The sequence below is a fragment of the Globicephala melas genome, chromosome 3, assembly GCF_963455315.2.
Source record: "Globicephala melas chromosome 3, mGloMel1.2, whole genome shotgun sequence".
NCBI lineage: Eukaryota > Metazoa > Chordata > Mammalia > Artiodactyla > Delphinidae > Globicephala > Globicephala melas.
In genome coordinates, this window is record NC_083316.1 from 161,940,487 (window position 1) to 161,961,935 (window position 21,449).

General features: G+C 55.4%; 1 protein-coding gene across 12 annotated transcripts in view; it reads right to left on the reverse strand.

Annotated features, from left to right (window-relative positions):
- Nucleotides 1-5,908: 5,908 nt before the first annotated feature.
- Nucleotides 5,909-21,449, reverse strand: part of CACNA1A (calcium voltage-gated channel subunit alpha1 A) — a 345,736-nt gene continuing 330,195 nt past the window's right edge. For 7 of the 12 annotated variants that reach the window (XM_060297031.1, XM_060297030.1, XM_060297036.1 and 4 more), the window contains 9 exons: nt 12,684-12,791; nt 12,448-12,548; nt 11,242-11,351; nt 11,001-11,139; nt 10,727-10,840; nt 9,355-9,390; nt 8,121-8,307; nt 7,548-7,798; nt 5,909-6,779 (listed from right to left, as the gene is read on the reverse strand). In XM_060297031.1, coding sequence (XP_060153014.1) covers nt 6,057-6,779; nt 7,548-7,798; nt 8,121-8,307; nt 9,355-9,390; nt 10,727-10,840; nt 11,001-11,139; nt 11,242-11,351; nt 12,448-12,548; nt 12,684-12,791 — 1,769 coding nt within the window. In that variant the 3' untranslated portion in view covers nt 5,909-6,056. Of the gene's footprint in view, nt 6,780-7,547; nt 7,799-8,120; nt 8,308-9,354; nt 9,419-10,726; nt 10,841-11,000; nt 11,140-11,241; nt 11,352-12,447; nt 12,549-12,683; nt 12,792-21,449 lie in introns of those variants that run through there. The other 5 variants (XM_060297032.1, XM_060297037.1, XM_060297038.1 and 2 more) reach the window with 3 other exon arrangements.

A 21,449-nucleotide genomic window follows, 5' to 3' on the forward strand; every position in this document is an offset into this window, starting at 1 on the left:
GGTTCATAGATGGCTCTCTTCTCTCTGTGTCTTTGCATGGGGGTCTCTCTGAGGTCTCTTTTATAAGGGCACTAATCCCATTCATGAGGGCTCCACCCTCATGACCTAACCACCTCCCAAAGCCCCACCTTTTAATGCCATCACATTGGAGATTAGGTTTTAACAGATAACTTTGGGGGGACACAAACGTTCAATCTATAGCATCAGCCAGCATTGGCAAGGGAGTGGGTGACTCCTGATCACAGTAACTGTGTACAGGAGACACAGGCTCAGGGTGAAGTCAGCTCCTGTAGGACACACAATGGATGACAGAGCCAGGGGTCAGACGCTTCCTTGTCTGGCTGTGTCCCACACTTTGTTCATTCACGAGCACCATCTCAGGGTTTCCAAATCTACTTTACTGCTTGTATTACTGTCACTGGTTGAATAGTATCCTTCTGGAATCCATGTCCACCTAGAACCTCAGAATGGGACTGGGATGTTTCCTGACATCGAACGTGTGGGTTTTTTTCCCCATGCTAAACCAATTCTCTGACACTAACTGGATGTCCAACAAATCATTTAGTGCTGACACTATTTTCCTGGAGCTAACATCACAAGTTAAAGGGCTCAGTCCCACAGAGCACCCTCACTTCAGACACAAGTCCCAAGTCTCGGGCCACCTGTACTTCTGACCCACTGGCTCTAAATCAGGGGTTCCCAAGACCCCCTTCTCAGGTTCGTTAATTTGCTAGCATGGCTCACAGAACTCAGGAAGGCATTTTTGATGTTTACTGTTTTATCATAAAGAAATGAACAGCCAGATGAAGAGGTTTACAGGGCAAGACCTGGGAGGGTCCTGAGAGCAGAAGCTTCTGTCCCCATGGAGCTGGGCTGTGCCACTCTCTGGGCATGGGGATGCTTTTAACTCAGAAGCTCTCCATACATCTCCAGCCCCGACTCCCCAAACCCTTTTTCCTTTGTTAAAATGTTAGATAAGTCCCTGAGTCTAATTGCTCTCTGAGTTTCACTACTTTTCTGTGAACTTCCATGCATATAAATATTAATAAAAATTGTGTACCTTTTCTTCCATGAATCTGTCATTTGTTGGTTTAATTCACAGACCCTAGTCACTGAATCTAAGGAGGTAGAGGAAAAGTTTTGCTTCCTTGACACAGTAGTGGGTCCCCATTTTACAGACAGGACTTGAGGCTCAGGTAGCAATTGGAGGCTGTGGATTGTAGGGAAGGGGCAGTGATTCCTTGAAGCCCCAAGGACACATCTGAAATGGAGCCTGGATTTTTTGGATCTCTATGTCCCATGAAGGGAGATGCCCAGGGCATTTGTACGGCATGCCTTGCTCTCAGAGTTTCTGTTTCCTTGCCCCTTCTTCAGCCTTCCATAGGATGCAGCTCAGATCAGGGACCAAAGGGATGTGAGACCACAGCCTAAGCCCCACTCTGCCTCTTCATCCTCTAATCCTCCCACTTTGTGTCTCCTGGGCAACTTACACTCGCTCCAGCCTAAATGTGTGGGCTGTGGACGCCTGGGGTTCAGCCTCCCAGCACTCAGCCAGAGTCTTGCCCTTTGGGTCCAGAGGTGTGGGGGGCTTGGGCAGTGGGTCTCATTCCCTGGTGGACAGGTGGTTGCAGCTTCCCTGGCTCCTGAGGGAATTGCATGCATCTACCTGTTCCTGCATTGCCCCAGCACCCCAGGAGGGGGACCTTCGCCAGAGACCAGCCTTGCCTCGGGCAGGCAGCTGGTCTAGAAGTCTGCGGGGGTTGTGACTGGGCAAGCTGCCTGGTTAGGAAGCTAAAACCCTCTTTAGTTTCTTATTCCACTGGTCTCTTCTTAGGTGCCATTATTATAGGGGGAGCTCTGCCTGTCCTGCCGTTTGGAGTCCCTCAGCCTCCTCTAGCCGAGTTCAGCTCAAGGCTTGGGGTCTGGAGCAAGTCCTTCTGGAACTTTCTTCTTTGATGTAATGGTAATAATGGCCATAGCAAAAAATTGCTTACTATGGGCCAGATATCATTTGTTCTGAGAACAGCAGTTCTCAAAGGGGTCCAGAAACTTGGGGGTTACTGAGACCCTTCCAGGGGGGCCCATCAGGCTGAATTATTTTTTTTTTGGCTGTGCTCCACGGCATGCGGGACCTTAGTTCCCCGACCAGGGATCAAACCCATGGCCCCTGCAGTGGAAGTGTGGAGTCCTAACCAGTGGACTGCCAGGGAATTCCCATGAACTATTTTTATAATATTAAGATGTCCTTTGCCTCTCTCACTTTCATTCTCTCACAGGTGTATGGTGGAGTTTCCAGGGGAGATTGGCTATTGCAACAGGTGGGATGCAGAATCAGATATGAGAATCCAGCTGCTTTCTGTTCAGTCAACATTAATGGGAGGCAAACATGTAAAACAATGCCTCTCTTTTTATGGCATGTTTTTGTTTTGAATGTGATTATTTTTAATTAAAAATGTTATTCGTTATCATTAGTAGGTTTATTGTTGATTGTAATTGAAAAGCTAATAAATAAGATGAATGGATAAAGAAGATGTGGCACATATATACAATGGAATATTACTCAGCCATAAAAAGGAACGAAATTGGGTTATTGTAATGAGGTGGATGGACCTAGAGTCTGTCATACAGAGTGAAGTAAGTCAGAAAGAGAAAAACAAATATCATATGTTAACGCATACATATGGAATCTAAAAAAAACGGTACTGATGAACCTAGTGGCAGGGCAGGAATAAAGACACAGACGTAGAGAACGGACTTGAGGACACTGGGGGGAAGGGGAAGCTGGAACGAAGTGAGAGAGTTGCATGGACATATATACACTACCAAATGTAAAATGGATTGCTAGTGGGAAGCAGCAGCATAGCACAGCTCAATGCTTTGTGACGACCTAAGGGGGTGAGATAGGGAGGGTGGGAGGGAAGGTCAGGAGGGAGGGGATATATGTATACGTATAGCTGATTCACTTTGTTGTACAGCAGAAACTAACACAACATTGTAAAGCAATTATACTTCAATAAAGATGTAAAAAAAAGAAAGCTAATAAATAGTTTAAAAAAGTCTCAGTTTTAATTTCTAAATGGCAAATATCGGTAGCTATAACCCATATAAACAGATGCACTTTGGGATCCTCAATATATTTTTTAAAGAATGGAAAGGGGTGCTGGACTTCCCTGGTGGCGCAGTGCTTAAGGATCTGCCTGCCAGTGCAGGGGACATGGGTTTGATCCCTGGTCTGGGAAGATCCCACATGCCGCGGAGCAACTAAGCCCGTTCACCGAAACTACTGAAACCCGCGTGCTCTAGGGCCCCGTGCTCCACAACAAGAGAAGCCACCGCAATGAGAAGCCCGTGTACCCCAAAAAAGAGTAGCCCCTGCTTGCAGCAACTAGAGAAAGCCCACATGCAGCAACGAAGAACGCAGCCAAAAAAAGAAAAAAAAAAAAAAAAAAGAAAAGAAAGGGGTGCTGAGACAAACATTTGAGAACTGCTGATGTAGAAGAGTGGTCCAATCCAGCTCTATGCCTGTTTTTATAAATAAAGTTTTATTGGAACACAGCCACACCCACTCGTTAACATAAGGCTGCTTTTCTGGTGCAATGTCAGAGTTGAAGAGTTGAGATAGAGGCCATTTGGGCAACAAAGTTGAAAATATTTACTCTCTGTTCCTTCAAAATAAGAAGTTTGCTGATGACTGATATAGAATAATGAATTTAATCGTCACAAACAGTTCTATTACTAGTTCCCGCTTACAGATGGGAAAAACAGAGGCACAGACAGGTTAAGTCATTTTCTTAAGGTCACACAGCCAGGGGCTTGGTACCCCTTCTTCTGGTACCCCAGTGTTCCTTGAGAACAATCCCTCTCTCCTTATCTGCGGGTTTTCTGCAATTCTCTGAAGCCCCTTCTTGGGAGAAGCGGGAGCTGCCTTTTCAGGCCAAAGAAAGGCCTTTCACCTCAACTTGAACACGGGGTATAACTGGCCTTTTGCTCACCTGAATCAACACAGCTCTCTGACCTCCCAATTTTACTAACTACAGTTCTGTGGCTATCGACTATATTCACAGAACCATTCACAGAATAGGCAGGGAGGTGAGGCCCTGGGGGTGGGGGCAGCGGGGTTGGGGGGTCCTCTACCACCTTCATCTTTGGGGCCAGCTTCTGGAAGCCTGGAGTGGGACTGTCTCAGCAGGTGCATTGTGGCCTGATGGAAAGACATGTTGGGTGGGGCTGAAGGTGGAGGGAGGGCAGACTGTCAATCCCCTCATAAGAAGCCCATCCCCACCTCTACCTCTGATATGCTGCCTTCACCTTGAACCGGCCATGACCATCTTTTGCCACCTATGGGCTGCTCTGAACTCTGATCTCTAGGATTCCCCAATGACTGCGGGTAACTTAGGGGCATCTCAAGAAAGTCTGTGAAATGGGATACAGCTTGGGGTGGAGCCCATCAGAAGCAGCTTCTTGGGTGCAGGTAGGTGGGGTTGGGAGTGCCAGAGGCCTCAGGAAGGGCTCACCTCCCACTGGGGGAAAACTCCCTGGGCACAGGGTATCTGAGCTGGGTTTCCAGGTACCTCCTCCAGGGTGCTTCCAATAGGAGTTTTGCTAATATGTGGGGCCTCAAATGTACTCACTGGGGTCTCACTTGCCAGATCACGTAGGACGGTCATCCAGGAAGGCTTATCATCCAGGATGGTTGCTTTAGGTACAACCTGGCCTGCAGAAGCAGCAGCAGGCAGACTGTGGAACCCCCGGAGGGCTGCGGGTAGAGGCATGGGCTGGTCAGTGTCTTTTTTTTTTTTTTTTTTTGCGGTACGCGGGCCTCTCACTGTTGTGGCCTCTCCCGTTGGGGAGCACAGGCTCCGGACGCGCAGGCTCAGCAGCCATGGCTCACGGGCCCAGCCGCTCCGCGGCATGTGGGATCTTCCCGGACCGGGGCACGAACCCGTGTCCCCTGCGTCGGCAGGCGGACTCTCAACCCCTGCGCCACCAGGGAAGCCCTGGTCAGTGTCTTTGGCTTTAACTTTCTTGCAAAGAGTGCTGGCTGGGGAGCTACAGCTTCCTCATCCTTAGCCACTTTCAAAGCGCCTCCTTCCATGGTTTCCCCAAAGAGACCTGGGGAGTACTTTGCAGAGAATATAAAGACCATTCCAATCCAGAAGCCCTTTGATTCAACTTTTTTTTATTATTTTTTTTTCTTTTTGAATGTCATGCAATAATTCACAGTCCCAAGCCCACAGTTTTCAAACAAGGTAGGAAAAAGGAAAAAAGAAGCAAAGGAAATCGGTGGTGTTTTTTTTTTTTCTTTTTTCTTTTGTTATTTCAAGCAGGACCAAATGTCAGAAAAAAATGCTTCTTTTCTCAATCATTAATTTTTTTGTCCTTTTAAAATTGTTTATTTTTTTTAAATTGATTTCTGCAGGCAGTTATAGTAGGGTTTGGTATAACCAGCAAGCACTCCTGTGTGTGTCTGAGAACGTGTGTGGGGTATGAGTGTGTCTGGTGGAGGTCTGTGTGGGACGCTGGGTTTCCTCTTCGCTTCCGGCTTCTCGCCACACACGGGCCACCAGCTCGCGTTCACCAGGGAAAGGAAAGATTCAGTTGAGATGATAAAACTCATCAATAGAAGCAATTTTTTTCTCCCCGTTTTTCTTTTAAAAATGTTTTTTTTTTTTTTTTTTTTTTAATTTCCATTTTCCCCAAGGTTCTCCAAAAATGGCTGAGTTAATTAGAATCCCTTGGCTGTGTGGTTTGTCTGCCCGCGAGGGACCCCGTCGTGGGGGGTCGGGGCTGGGTGGGGGGCGCAGTAGCAGCCCAGGAGCGGCTTGTCCGGCTGAGGGTCTTTGCGGGACACCCTGGTGTGTCCTGGCCCTGGGGACTCCCTCCAGAGGCCGGGGCTGTCCAGCTGGTCCTCTCCTGGGCCCTCCCGGGCCTCCCCCCGTGTGCTGGGCAGGTGGCAGCGAGGTGGCCCCGCGGCCGGTGCGGCTCCTCCCCGGGGGGGCGTGTGCGTGGGGTGCGTGGGGGGGGCCGGGCGGGCGCGGGTGCCACCTCGCCCGGGCTTAGCACCAGTCGTCGTCGTCGGTCTCGCTGTAGGTTTCGTGCAGGCCTTTCCGGGAGCCCGGCCCACGGGGCCTGGCCAGTCCGTGGGCCGGGTAGTAGCCGTTGGGGAGTCGCCGGCCGTGCCTGGAAGGCGAGGCGCAGGCCGGGCCAGCGGCCCGGGGAGTCCTGGGCGAGCACGCGTGGCGCGCGGGGGGCGGCGCGTCGTAGGCGGCGACCCGGGGCTCCTCCCCGCCGCCGCCGCCGCTGCCGCTGCCCAGGCCGTCGGGATCGTCGTAGTCGGAGCCCCGGTAGTAACCGTGGTGCCGGGGGACCGGGGGCCCCTCGGCCGCGTGCGCGCCGGACGCCGGCCACCGCGCCCCGCCGTGGCGACACGCTCTGGGGGACTCGCTCCTGGCCATGCCCGGGACCCGCCGCTCCATCGTTGGCGAGAGGCTGCTGCCGTGGCCCCCCGTGGGCGGCCGCTCCCCGGCCAGGGGCTCAGCCGCGGGGCCCGGGTACCTCCGCGGGCCGCTGGGGGCTGCCCGGCTTGGCCGCACCGCCGGCTGCTGCTGCTGCTGCTGTTGCTGCGGGGGACCCGAGCCGCCGGCCTTACGGATCACGGGGGAATAGGACACGTGTGGCCGGGGGGTGGAGGGGGTCTGGGGGAGCTGGCGGCGTCCCCGCCGCGGAGTGCTGGTACCAGATGTTGAGGGGGCTGGGCTTCCACTTACGGAACTACTGCCCTACACGAAAATTGAAACAAAGGAAATCAAAAAAAAAGATACACCAAAATCAACCAGGAGACGGGAGGAGACACAGAGGACGGGAGGGTGAGGACCGAAGGAAAACCAAAGGACAGGAGAGGCACCGGGAGGAGAGGGGGACACAGGACATTCGAATGGAAAAAAAAAGGAGAAAAGCAACAGCCACAGGGAGGATGAGGGCAGGAAGAGGCGAGGAGGACCAGGGTGGGGGGGGAGTGGGAGAGACAAGGAGGGAGGGGGAAGTCGAAAACCAACACAACAAAGTGAAAAGAGAAATGAGAAATGGAGTTTTGTAAGTTTGGGGGTTAAAATAGCAGAAGTTTAAAAAATTACTCACAGGCGTCCAGAGGACAGAAATCATAATCGAAACAACAGAAAAAAAACGGAAGCCGGGTTAAAGGAAAGCAAAAGGCAGCGGGGCAGCCAGCATGGTCATGAGTTGTAAAGACTACGCTGGCCAGAAACTCAAAACGTGATCCACAACCAAAGAGGAAGCAGCTGCGGGCAGGGAGAGGGTGGCAGGCGGGCAGGGAGGCTGGGGGTGCAGAGTGGGGAGCCAGAGTGGCAGGGGGCAGTGTTCACCCCTGCCCGAGCCCAACCCCCTGGCTTGGGGAGCCCACTCCATGGTGGACAGGGTCAGAGGTCACAGCAGCAGTGGGGACCCTGCCCAGAGTGGCTGTGGGGTGTAGGCCCCTCCTCTCCCGGGTCCCAGGGGCTCGGCTCAGGGGTACCTCCTGCCACACCCACCTGCCGGTGTGCCATGTGCTCTCGGCCCTCACTGGGTGAGCGGGACCAGCGCTGGTCCCGGGCCCGGGTCCGGCCGTGGTCAGGCCGCTCCTGGGCGTAGCGCTCCTTGTCTGGGGGCGGGGGGTGGTGGTGGTGGTGGTGGTGGTGGTGCTGCCGATGCTTCCGGTCCTTGGGCCGGCCCCGCTCCTGGTCTCGTTCCTTTGATGGCAGGTCCCCAGACTGGGTGGTCATGCTCAGGTCTGTCCCCAAGCCTGGGCCAGACGGGGTCAGACAGATAGACAGATGGCTTTGAGGGAGGGGTGGCATGGTCTGTGCACATGGGAGGCTCAAGGGGCTCTAGAGAGGGGCACCTTCCCCTGGACCCCCCTGGACCAAGGATGGCCTGGTGGGTGCTGGGAGGGGGGTCGGTCCCCAGGTTCTGAGCAGCAGCTGTTACAGCTTGGTCCCTTTGGTCTCGTCCAAGCCTTTCTGTCTTTTCTCCTTCGGTGTCTACCCCACTCTGCCTTCTGTCCTATCTCCCCTCCTCTGTCCCCTTATACAGCCTCCGGTCCTGGGCCCTGCAGGGCGACCCACCTGTGTCCACGTCCGTGTAGCGGCCCAAGGAGCGCTCGGAGGCGCGGTGGCTGCGGTCTCTGCGCCGCTGGTGGTGCCGCTGGTTCTCTTCGGGTGGCACCCTCTCCAGGGAGTAGTCGTCCAGGCGCCGGGCCTTGGGGCCCAGCACGGAGGCCGAGCGCTTCATGGGGCTGGTGTCTGAGATGGTCTGGGGGGGACAGGCCGGCAGACCGGGGTCAGCGGCTGGCACCAGGGAGTCCCGGTCTGTCCTGCCCCATCGGCCACCAGTGACTGCGGTGTGACCGTCCAGGGGCGGGGTCGGGGTGGGGGGCGGCCGTGGGCCTCAGGTCCTGATCAACCAGAGCTCCAGGACTCCTCTGTCACCCCCCAGGCTCATCCTGGGTTCTGGCCAGGAGGCCCCATTCTGTCCACCTCCTGCTGGGACAGGCAGGCCGACCGAAGGGCAGAGCTTCCCCCATTCCAAGTGCAAAGCTGGGAGCCCCGGGCCGGCGCTCGCCCTGCCTGCTCTCCAGGGCGGGCGAGGAGCCTCTGCCTCTCCTCGCTGTCAGGCCTACACGCCCAGGGCCAGGCACCCAGCTCACCGTCCTCCTTGGCCAACTGGGCCTGGACTTCTCTGACCACCTGAGTCTAGCCTCCGTAAGGAGCCCTTGAGGGGCTGCCCTGGCATTTGAGGCCCCGAGGGACCTGCTCTCCTCATCCTTGGCCTGCAGCCTGGGGGCCTGCATGTGCTGCACCCACTGGGTCCAGCTGGGTTCCCTGTGGCTCGGAGAGGAGAGGAGGAAGACGGGGCAGACGTTGCCTGGGCCCGGCCCAGCTAAGGGGGCAGCGGTACTGCCCGAGGAAAGAGTTTTAAGGAACACAGGGCTGCGGGACCAGAGGTTCAGGGGTGGTGTTAGGGGAAAGAGCCCCTGAGGAAGTGGGCCAGGCAGGGCTGCAGGTCAGACTCCTTGGAACGATGGACCCCCTGGCTTGGGGGCTCTGAAGAGAAGGGGGTGGTGGAGGGGGAGGGAGGAGGGGCGCGGGGCGGGGTCACTCCTCCAGGGCACACGTGGGGCACACAGAGAACACAACACATGAGGATGGGGCTCCACAGGGGGGAAGGGGGAGGGGGTGCAGTCTGCAAAGAAAGGGTGGGGTCCGAGGACAGGGAGAGATGACAGGACTCCCACGAGGGGGGGTGGGCGGGAAGAGGGGGCCGGAGCCCAGCTGGGCGGCGGGCGGGCGCGGTACATACACTGAGGTTATTCCCACGTGGCCGGCCCCTTCTCCTCTGTCACAGCCCCACGGGATGGTGCACACAGAAAAAACAGAAAGAAGGAAATAAATATAAAAGCTGAGAGGGAGAGTGGAGAGGTGGTAGATGGAAGAGATGCCAGGGCCGGGGAAAGGAACCTGAGGGGGAGGAGAAGGGGGAGGGAGTGAAAGGTTAAAGTCCCCGGTGGTGTGTGGGCGACCCCAGGCCCAGCCGGCAGTCCTCCCATGAGCACAGAGGAGACAGACAGGAGACACCACAGACAGATGGCAAAGGCACGAGACCGACAGATGGGACGGCGTGGCTGCAGGCCCCTGGCCCTGAGCTTTGCCTCATGCAATGTGCCCCAGCCTTGGCTCTGCTGACACTCAAAGCTTTGGGGAGGGGTGGCCGTCGGCTGGCTTGTCCCACCGGTCTCCTGGGGTCCAGCAGCTCAGTCCTGCTGGGTGGGTGGGTGGGGGTGGGGGCCCGTCAGGATGGGGCTGGGTAGCCACATGCAGGGTGAGTGCCTCCCGCCCAAGTTCCCAGCAGTCAGAGGCCAGGCCCCTGGGTGACCCTGGCCCAGCCAGGCACAGCACAGCCTCCCACCCCGTGCAGATGTCACGGCACAGCACACGGGCAGCCCGCCACCGTCAGACATGCCGCCCCGCCTCTCAGGCTGGGTGGGCAGCCAGCCATGCTTCTGGCTCTGGCCCCTTTGGCCCCGTGGGCCTGGGGCAGTGGGACACCCCCCCCCCAAACCCCTCGCCCACCCGAGCCCTGCAGCTGGGTAAAGCAGCCACACGCAGGCACACATCGGGCGCACACACACCTGCTCCTCCCCAGCGGCCCCCACAGAGACCAGACAGAGAGACGAACCCCAGCTGCCCCCGGGCCCACCCCAGACTCCGCCACCAGGTCCTAGGACCCACCAAGTTCCCCAGAGCGTGCGTGTATACGAGCACACACATCCGGGTATGTGCAAGCGCGTGTGCGCGTGCGTGTGTGTGTGCATGAGTGTATATTCTTGATTGCTCTCACCTGGGCCAGACACACCACCTCCCACACCCCCTCTGCAACCTCCACGTCCTGCTGCCTCAAGTACCCCCAAACGGGGCAGAGACAGACCACCTGGCGGCGGCCACGGTACCCTGCCCCAGGGGAACCTCGCCCCCTCTCAGCCCTCCGTCAAGGAGGACCTAAGAGGACCAGGGCCTCCAGGGGCTCCAGGTGTGGCCTGTAGGGGCAGTGGGGCCTGCACACTGCTGCCGAGGGTGCAGGACGCCCGCCCAGCCCTGGGTCCCTGGGCTCCGTGGGGAAGCAGAGACTGCAGAGGCCAAGTGCAGCCCCCAGCGTGCTGGGTGAAAGCCCTCACCTGGTTCTCGGCGGGGAGGCGGGGCATGGAGGTGGCCCGGGCCTGGCCCTCCATGGGGAGGTAGTGCTCACTGTCGGAGTAGCCGTCTCTGCCCATCTCTCGCATCTCCACAGACTGCGGGGCAGATGGCGAGGCCGGGTGAGCCCCAGGGCCTGACACGTGGACCCCGGGGGTGGCCCAGGGTGTGCGGAGCTGCAGGTGGGGGGCCCAGACCCCTCCTTCTTGTCCTGCCCGGGCCTGGGAGCCATGGGGGCGTGGGGGGGTATGGAGGCACCTGAGAGTTGGGCTGGCTATTGGGCATGTCCGTGGGGGGTCCTCGCTCCGGGCTCCACGTGCCCGTCTTCTGGAACATCTCCTGGGCCCGCTGGGTCACCCAGGATGGGCTTTCCTTCATGCCGCTTTCGTGAGCCATCCTGTGTGGGGCACAGAGACCAGGGCGGTGGTGGGCACTCCGGGGGCTTTCACACCCGACCGGCACCCCCGTTCCCCTGCCTCCTGGCCAGAGGGACACTCACAGGCCTCCTCCTGGGTCCAGCTGGGTGGAGGGGAGGGCATTCTGGCCGGGCGCCCCCTCCTGCGTTGGAGATGGGGGTTCCATGCGCTGGAACATGAGAGGTGTCCGGTTCTGGGGAAGCAGAGAGCAGTGTGTGTGCACAGGGGACAGGTGGAGGAGGGCGCCCCAGGCTCAGGCTCTGGTCAGGGCTGCAGCGGCGAGGCTACGGAGGGTATGCTTAGCCCACCCCTGGGGTGAAATCCCAGGAGTCATTCTTGACATGCCCCCCCACCCCAAAACGCACACACACTCAAGTCTGATCCATCAGCTAGTCCTCAAGACTCTTCCTTCCAAATCCATCCATAACTGGATCACTTCTTACCACTCCACAGCCCACATCCTGGTCCGGCCTCATCAGTTCCGGCCTGGACCAGTGCAGTTGCCTCCTCTCAGGTCTCCCAGCTCCAGCCCTTACCCCCCACGGCCACTAGAGGGCACCTGGGAACACCTGCATGAAGTCACTTCCCTCCTCTACTGAGGAGCCCCCATGGCTCCCACATCACTCTGAGCAAAAGTCAAAGGCCCACTAGGCCCTGCATAATCTGTCCTGTCACCTCCCCACCCTTGTCTCCTCCCACTGCCTCTTGCACACTCTGTTCCACCATATCGACTTCCTTGCTGTTCCCTGAACTCAAACTCATGGTCCTGCCTCAGGGCCTTTGCACTGGCTGTGCCCTCTGCCTGAAGCACTCTCCCCCTAGGTATCTGCTTGGCTCCCTCTCCTCTTCCTTCAAGTCTTTCCTCAGATGTCACTTCCTCAGTGAGGCCTCCCCTGACTACCCCTTTCAAATCACATTCCCTCCCCTTCCCATGGTTCTTAGCATTTTCTGCAATGCTATGTAATTTAATCGTCTGTCATTGTTGGCATTCCCCCAACTGGAAAGTCTGCTCCACAGGGATTCTGGTCTGCTTTGCTCACAGATGCACCCCCAGAGCTGAGAACCATGCCCGGCACACAGTAGGTGCCCAATAAGTGTTGATGGAGCAGATGAGTTAATCCAGGCTACGTCTCCTTGGCACTGCCCTACTTCTCAGTGACCTGCCTTGGAGCCTGGCCTCATCCCACTGTTCTGGTTGGTCCTCATGGTGACAAGCCACTGTCTCCCAGCCTGGATGTCCCCAGAGCGATGGACATAGCAGGGCAGGGCCATCAGGGCTGGGGCTGTACCTGCTCCTCGCGCATGGCCTGTAGCTTCTTGGCCTTGCTTTGCCGGTAGTACTCCATGATCATCATGGCTGCATAGATCTTCCCCACCGTCAGGTCCGTGGCTGGGGGCACAGGGTGAGCTCACTGTGGGTGGGGGCCCCTGTGTGCACCAGCCCTGCCGTCCCTGGACCTCCTCTTTCCCTCCCCCTCCGTCCTGGGGGGACAGAGCCCGAGGCCAGGCCGGGCCTGGCTCTTACACTTGTGAGGGGTGACCAGCAGGTCCAGCGTCTTCTGGGACAGGTTGGGCCAGATGGCCATCATCTCCTTCCGCAGCTCAGCGTCCATCTGTTGTTTGTCGGCTCCGCCTGTGTGTGGGCACAGAGAGGCATCAGGCGGCCTCTGGGGCAGCCGCAAAGCCAGTGGTTCCTGTTGACCCAGGCTCTGGGGTCCTGGTTCCCAGCGGGCCTGACCCAGAGAAGTCTAGTCCTCAGCAGGGCCAGGGCCTTCGAAAGACCATGCGGGGGACAGTCCAGCTTCCTGAGGGGCCAACCTGGTTCCCACTTACCAGCTGCGTGACCTGGGTGTTAGTCTACTTTGCTGTGCCTCAGTTTCCCCATCTTCAAAATGGGGGTGACGGCAATACTACCTGCCTCACTGCGTTGTTTGAAGATCAAAATAGTTAATGTACAGCATTAGGACGGTGTCTGCTGTAGGGAGCCTGGGGTAAGCCTCAGGGAGCAGTCCTGATAGAGGACGTTCTCCCTCAACCGAGTATCCCCTCCTGTGCATGTTGACCTTGGACAGAGCCAAGCCCTGGCCCCTCACTCCAGCCATGGTGGTCATTAAGGTTCTTTAGCAGCCATTCCTGGTCCCTCCTGCCCGAGAGCACGGGAGTGTGGCCCTTCCTGGCCCCTGGGGTTGACCAGGGCCATGGGACGAGTTCTTGCCCATAAGGTGTGAGCAGGGTGAGGCCCCGCTTTGGGCATTAAATGGGCCGTGCAGGCCCCTCCTGAGTTCTCATTCCCTCTGTTGCAGCGGCTGGTAATGTTGGGGACAGTGGTTGCCCCCTCACGCCTGGTCCCTGAGTGACTGATGCACAGAAGGCCCTGCTGACCCCGGAAGTTCGCACATAATGGAAGTGGGAAGCGAATCTTGGTTGGTTCAGGACCTTGGGGCTGTTTGTTACAGTAGCACATCCTCATCCATTCTAACTGATACACCAGCTTGGCCCTTGCTTCTACTCCTGTTTCACAGCCCCAAACAGGGGCTATTCTAAACATTTACCAGCTGGTAGGAGAGGGACACTGATGACAGAGCTAGAGCAAGGGCCTGAAGGATCCCTGCTGGACCAAATATTAACCCTGTGGTTGCTGGATTATGGGAGGAGATCTAGAGGAAGGGCAGGAGCCGGCTGCCAGCCAGTAGAGAACTACTGCAGTGTTTAACAACCATCCATGGGGGCCTGTGGCTGAGTAGCTGGACCGCCCAGACAGCCTCAACATCCCCCTTTGCCTCCATTCCCCGTCCACCTCTTGTCGCCCAGCATCTGCCGTCTTTGTCCCTCCTTCTCCCACTCCTCCATTTCCCGGGCCCAGCCCGGAGCTCCCTCTGGAACCCCTGCCCAGCTTCTCCTTCTCAGCAGATGTGGGTCAAAGCACAGACATCTGCCAGGCACTCCGTGGAGCTCTCACTCATCTTCCCCCGTGTGACTCTGGAGACGGATGCCTTTATTTTGAGAAAAATCCTTCAGAAGGGCGTTTTTGCAAGTCAAGCTCAGATCCTGTTCCAGAGTGATGATATGGAGGCGGTGGGGAGCTGAACTGCCTGGACAGGTGTAATCGCTTCTGCCAGGTCGCCTTGCTCCTCCCACAGCCACCAGAGGGCGCCCAGGGACACCTGCATCAGTCACTTGCCTCGTCTGCTCAGAGCCCTTCAAGGCTCTCACCTCACCCAGGGTGATCCCTCGAGTCCACAAGGCCCTGCACGATCCGCCCTCATCTCCTCTACTTTCCCCCTTGCTCACTCTGTTCCAGCCACACCAACCTCCTCGTTGCTCAGCAAACACGCCAAGCACCGTCCTGCCTCAGGGTCTTTGCATGGGTTGTTTCCTCTGCCAGGATGGTTCTTTCTACAAATATCTATGTGGTTCCCTCCCTCACCTCCTTCAGGTCCCTGCCCAAACCCTTTATCAAAGAGGTCTTCTAGCTGCCTCCCAACCTAAAACAGCTGCCCCTCCTTCGGTGCCCTTTTCCTGCTTTATTTCTCTGGTCTTTATCATCTCATGCTATTGTTCACCACATCACCACTAGGGGGCACGGTCCACGGTCTGGTCTCTCTTTTCGCTGCTGGTGGTTGCAGGGTCTAATGATACAAGGGACTGTGGTCACTGGAGCCGACCTGCATGGGTGTAGGGGTGATTGGCGGGCCTGGACACAGGTTGGGAAGTTGTGGAAGATCCTTGGGAAAATCATCTGTGTAGCTGGGTTCTCAACATACTTGACACCAACCTATGACAGTTTTATTTTTTTCCTCTAGGGAAGCAGTTGGAATTAATAGCTAAGTCTCGTGTCCACTGTAGCTAAGTGAGGTGCCTGGGGTCTCTGTGGGTCCTTCTCAGAGACACGGGAAGGGAAACAAGAGAACATGACATTCTTGTGAAAAGTCACTTTCTCCTGACAGCTTACATGTTTCCTGTTTCTAGTGAAGAAAAGGAAGATACCTATTGTTATGAACTGAATTGTGTCCCCCCCCCCAATTCATGTTGAAGTCCTAACCCCCAGTAACGGCATTTGGAGATGGGGTCTTTAAGGAAGTAACTAAAGTTACATGAGGTCATGAGGGTGGTCCCTAATTCAATAGCACTGGTGTCCTTATAAGAAGAGAGAGATAGACACCAGGGATGCACATGCACAAAGGGAAGGCCATGTGAGGACACAGCAAGAAGGCGGCCACCTGCAAGCTGAGGAGAGAGGCCTCAGGAGAAACCAAACCCTCTGGCACCTGAATCTTGGACATCCAGTCTCCAGAACTGTGAGGAAATAAATTTCTGTTGTTTATGCACTCAGCCTCTGATATTTTGTTATGGTGGCCAGAGCTGATTAAGACACCTGATCTTGGCATCTGAATTAGGTAAGGCCAAGGTTTCTCACCCTGTCAGCACTGTCGACACTTGAGGCTCCATCATTCTTGGTTGTGGGGTCGTCCTGTGCATTGCAGGACTCACACTTACCCCAGTCCTGACAACAAAGCCTGTCCCCAGACACTCCCAGGTGTCCCCTGGTGGATAAAACTGCCTCCAGTTGAGAACCACTTTAGACTCTTTCTGCTTTAATTCACTGGGAGATCTTGCATTCAGGACTGTCGTTCACATTTAAATAAAGGGCAAGTCCTTAGGGGATTTCAAGGTGGCCCTCCCCTGGGGTCATGAGATCTGCTCAAGGCCACATCTCAGGTTTACTCCTCCTCCAGGTACAGAATTGTTAACACTGGGGTTCCCAGGGACAGAGGGCTCCCCGGTATTCAGGCATCAGTCCCCCACAAACCAGCTGTGTCCCGGAGTTTATCGCCCGAAGGGTCCTCCCCTCTCCCACATCACTCTGCACCCCTCTGGTGAACGTTCTCTGTTGCAGGGTCTGTTCCGTGCACCCTGAGACATTCCCTGGCCCCTACACACCAGATACCGTGAGCACCAGCCCTCTCCCAGTTGCGACAACCCAAACTGTCTCCAGACATTGCCAATGTCCTCTGGGGGCAGAATTACGCCTGGCTGAGAACCCCTGACTTAGGGTTTAACCCCTGACCTGGATCTACAACCTCTGACCCTGCTCTTTCTTTTCCATAACATGTCTCGCTTTTGAACACGTTACATATCTACTTATTTATCGTTGCCTGTTTATTTGTTGCCTCTTTCCCCACAGCCCCACAAGGGCCAGAGGTTCATCTGTCTTTCACTGCCACATCCCACGTGCCAAGGACAGAGCCAGGCACACAGCGGGTGCCCAGTGGATGTTCTCATTCAGTGAGCTGATAATGCAGGCAGGTGAAAGCCCTTCAGCTCCCACCAGGCCACCCCAGAACCTTCCAGGCCATTGCAGAACCCACCTCCAGACAGAGCCTGGTCTTTGAGGGTATTAAAGGACGAGACAGTGGCCTTTTGGCTGGTCAGCCACGTGGAGTCCTGAAGGAGAGTCCGGGCCGGCCCGGACTCAGGGAATGCTGGACAGCTGTGGAGATTCTGCTACTGGCTGGCTGAGGCCTGTCTCTTCTCCACACAACCCTCCACTGCTGTCCACAGCTGTTAGCACGCAGGCGGCACAGTGTTTATAAAGCTCTCCCTGCAGGCTCTCAGCAGAAGCCAGAACGTTAGCTTGAGGCTGGGGAGTTTTAAAAAAACTTTTATTTTATATTGTAGTTTTTTTTTTTTTTTTTTTTTTTGTCCACGCCGAGTGGCTTGTGGGATCCCCAACCAGGGATCAAACCCCAGGGCCCTGGCAGTGAGAGCGCCAAGTCTTAACCACTGGAGCAACAGAGAATTCCCTGGAGTAGTTGATTAACAATGTTGTGTTAGTTTCAGATATACAGCAAAGTGATTCAGTTATACATATACATGTATCTATTCTTTTTCAAGTTCTTTTCCCATTTAGGTTATTACAGAATATTGAGCAGAGTTCCCTGTGCTCTATTGTTGGTTATCAATTTTTAATATAGCAGTGTGTATATGTCAACGAGGCTGGGGATGTTGGATTTTGATGTGTTAACTGGGTTTACGTTCGTTCAGGTAGGTGGCTGGCTCTGTCCTCATCACCTTCTGGTTGGGGTGGGGAACAGGAAGGCAGTGGGGGATGAAGGGACACAGCCCAAGCCCCTTGGGGGAGGTTTCAAGGATCCAGACACAACGTCTAGAAGAAAAAGAAACATGACGACAGAGGATTTTTTTCCCCAGGCAAGAATGAGATTCTTCTGAGAGGAGAGAACAGAGGGGTGAGTGGGAAGGAGAAACAGACAGAGAAGAAGAAGGACAGACACAGAAGGGACACAGATAAGACAGATAAGGAGACACAGAAGGAGACACAGAAGGAGACAGATAAGCAGAGGGACCTGCTCTCTTTCTCTCCCAGCTAAGATGGGCCTCACAATTTTTGAAGAATCGCTGAGGTTAACCCACTCCTCCATGTTACCCCCTGCCTGCTGGAAAGGAACTCAGTGTGTTTAGAAGCAAATTCAGTGTTGAAAAAAAGTGTGTTGTACTCTCAGCTGGCCTGAGACGTGATTCTGTTGAAATGGCTGTGATTGTCAGCACTGTCAGAACTGTTGTCCCCAAGCTCTCGGCTGAACTTCCTTGACTCCAGAGCTGTGCCCCATGGAACTTTGGGAGGTGAGAGGACGGGGAGGGGTCCCTGGCTCACAGATGCTGGGGGCGTGACCCTCTGGGAGCTGAGTAGGGTCTGGGGTATGAGTGACAATGACAGCCAAGTGGCAGGCACATCCCCGGAGTCCTTGAAATCCTCACGTGGGGAATCTGGTGAGTGTCCTAAAGGCTGGACTTGCTAAAGTCCACAGAAGGGGTTCTTTTTTTTTTTAATATATATATTTATTTTATTTTTGGCTGCGTTGGGTCTTTGTTGCTGCGTGCAGGCTTTCTCTAGTTGTGGTGAGTGGGGGCTACTCTTCGTTGTGGTGCATGGGCTTCTTGTTGCGGTGGCTTCTCTTGTTGCGGAGCACGGGCTCTAGAGCACAGGCTCAGTAGTTGTGGCTCACGGGCTTAGTTGCTCCGCGGCATGTGGGATCTTCCCGGACCAGGGCTTGAACCCATGTCCCCTGCATTGGCAGGCGGATTCTTAACCACTGCACCACCAGGGAAGTCCCACAGAAGGGGTTCTGTGCCATAAGAGACAACTCAGCAGGTCTGGGTTGTCCAAACCTTGCACATTCCAAAGGAATGACTGGTTCTTTTTTTTTTTTTTTTTTTTGTGGTACGCGGACCTCTCACTGTTGTGGCCTCTCCCGCTGCGGAGCACAGGCTCCGGACGCGCAGGCTCAGCGGCCATGGCTCATGGGCCCAGCCGCTCCGCGGCATGTGGGATCCTCGGCATGTGGGATCCTCCTGGACCGGGGCACGAACCTGTGTCTCCTGCATCGGCAGGCGGACTCTCAACCACTGTGCCACCAGGGAAGCCCCAGGAACGCCTGGTTCTTGACCAGCTCCTGGAAGATAATGTCTAAGTCCTAGAGTGTCCTGCCTGATAAGAGTGTTTTTGTTTACCTAGGGGCCTTGGGCCAGGCCAGATGGTTTATCCTAGCAATGTGATTTATGGTGGAGGCCTTGAGTCACGTGGTATCAGCGTGACCTATAGAGGGGCTGGAGGCTGAGCAACTAAGGTCAGCCAGGCTTACAACGACCAACTCCCAATAAACACGCTAGACACCAAAGTTCAGGTGGGCTTGGATGGTTGGCAACACTGCATACATGTTGTTACACATCATTGCTGGGAGAAGTAAGCAGTGTGCATGTGACTCCACTGGAAGGGAGTGGGAGCTCCCTCTTGGTCTCTCCCGGACCCTGCTTCACGTGCCTGTTTCCTTTGCAGATCTTAATCTGTATCGTTTTGCTGTAATAAGCCATAACGGTTAGCAAAACAGTTCTGCGTCCTTCTAGCGAATCACTGAGCCCAGGTCTTGGGTTATCTTCAGACCCCTGAACACAGGTCCCCAGAGGGAAACAGCAGCTGGGATTCAAAGGCATTATGTACCAAGAGTAGGTGCACTGTTAGACCCATTTTACAGAACTGTGGCAGGCAGAAATCTAAAGTTGCTCCTTCTTTCCCAGCAAAATTCTGGTTATTCAGTCAAACGCTTGGACTTCCCTGGTGGCGCAGTGGTTAAGAATCCGCCTGCCAATGCAGGGGACACGGGTTCAATCCCTGGTCTGGGAAGATCCCACATGCCACGGAGCAACTAAGCCACAACTACTGAGCCTGCGTGCTACGACTACTGAAGCTTGCGTGCTCTAGAACCTGCGTGCCAAAACTACTGAGCCCCCATGCTGCAACTACTGAAGCCTGTGTGCTGCAACTACTGAGCCCACGTGCTGTAACTACTGAAGCCCGTTTGCCTAGAGCCCATGCTCCGCCACAGGAGAAGCCGCCACAATGAGTAGCCCACGCACTGCAGTGAAGAGTAGCCCCCACTCGCTGCAACTAGAGAAAGCCCACAGGCAGCAACGAAGACCCAACGCAGCCAAAAAAAAAAAAAAAATTAAATCAAATACTAGTCTAGGGACTGCTATGAAAGGACTCTGCAAATGTAATTAAAGTCCCAAGTCAGCTGACTGTAAGCTGATCTGGGTGGGTCTGACCTAATCAGGTGATCCCTCTAAAAGCAGACCATTTTCTTTTCTTTTCTTTTTTTTTTTTTTTTTGCGGTACGCGGGCCTCTCACTGTTGTGGCCTCTCCTGTTGCAGAGCACAGGCTCCGGACGCGCAGGCTCAGTGGCCATGGCTCACAGGCCCAGCCGCTCCACGGCATGTGGGATCTTCCCGGATAGGGGCACGAACCCGTGTCCCCTGCATTGGCAGGCAGACTCTTAACCACTGTGCCACCAGGGAAGCCCCAGACCATTTTCTTGGCAGCAGAAGAAGTTAGAGCGATTTGGAGCATATAAAGAATTAGATACATCCCTGGGAGCTAAGTGTAACCTCTGGCTAAAAGCCAGAAATGAAACAGGGACCTCAGTCCTACAGCCACAAGGAACTGAATTCTGCTAACATCTAAAGGAGCTTTGGAGTAAATTTTTCCTTGGAACTTCCAGAGAAGCTCTAGAGAAGGTGGCCTTGCCACCTTGATTTTGGCCTTGTGAGACCCTGAACGGAGAGCCCAGTTGAGTCCACCTGGACTTCTGACCTACCTAACTGTGAGCTAATAAGTAGGTGTGTTTTAAGCTGTTAAATTTGTGGTCATTTGTTACATGGCATAGCTAGCTAATACATGCGCTGAGGCTCAGAGAGGGTGAAGTCTTCTGCCAAGGTTTACAGTTGAGGACAGGGAAGGTGGGTGGGCAAGGTGAGTCCACTTTCCCACGTGATTACAAGATAGCTGCTGCCCACACTTCTGCCTCCTCACCTCCCTGGGTTGGAACCTCCACCAGCTTCAACCATGCTGATGAGCAAACAGTCTGGGGCAGGCAGTGCCACAACGTGGACAGAACCTGGGCCCCCGCTGGTCATGTGCACTGAGATGTTGGCAAGCCTGGACCAATTGCCTCTGACTTGTTGCATGAGAAAGAAACTTACACTGTGTGGAGACAAGTGGCACTTACGCTGTCCCCTGAGTCTCGGCCTCACTCCTGATTCTTTCTTACTCCATTTGGGGGCACTTCTGCTCTCTCTACCTTCATCTGCATGTTTCCTGGCTCTAATAATGTCTGTCCTCAACGTGCCCTGCCCCTTCACTGGGCACTGTCCCACTGGAAGCTGCTGGTCTCCTTCCCCAAATGTCCCCACTCCGAGCAACTTCCAGTCTTGTCTCCTTCTCCCCCTCTTCTCCCCAGGGCCCTGGAAAGAACAATGTGTCCCTAAAGTGCAGTCTTCCTTCCTCATAGCCTCCCAGGGGCTTCAGCTGGGTGGAGTCCTGGCCTCTCTCTTCATCCTCTGATTCCCAACCCTCTTCTGGACGATGGACACAGCCCTCCACCAGCTACTCTCCCAACTTCCTTCTCTCTGGTGACGCATGTGCTGCTCTCTCTGCCCTGCTGTCCCGTCAGCTGTCAAGTCACATCCACTCTACCGCCAGGCCTCAGAAACCCACTCCAGGCAGGAGAGCCATGACCCCTCCACCAGAGCTGCCCTGGTCAAAGTGACCAGTGGTGACCCGGCACAGGATCCGCTAGTCACTCTTGGTCCTCATCTTCCTCAGCTGCTGGGCAGCACCTGACACACTGGCGACGCCTTGTAGGAGCCTGAGTTGCCTTGGTCTCCACCCACCTGCCTGGCCACCTTTAATGCTGGGGTGGCCCCAAGCTCAGTCTT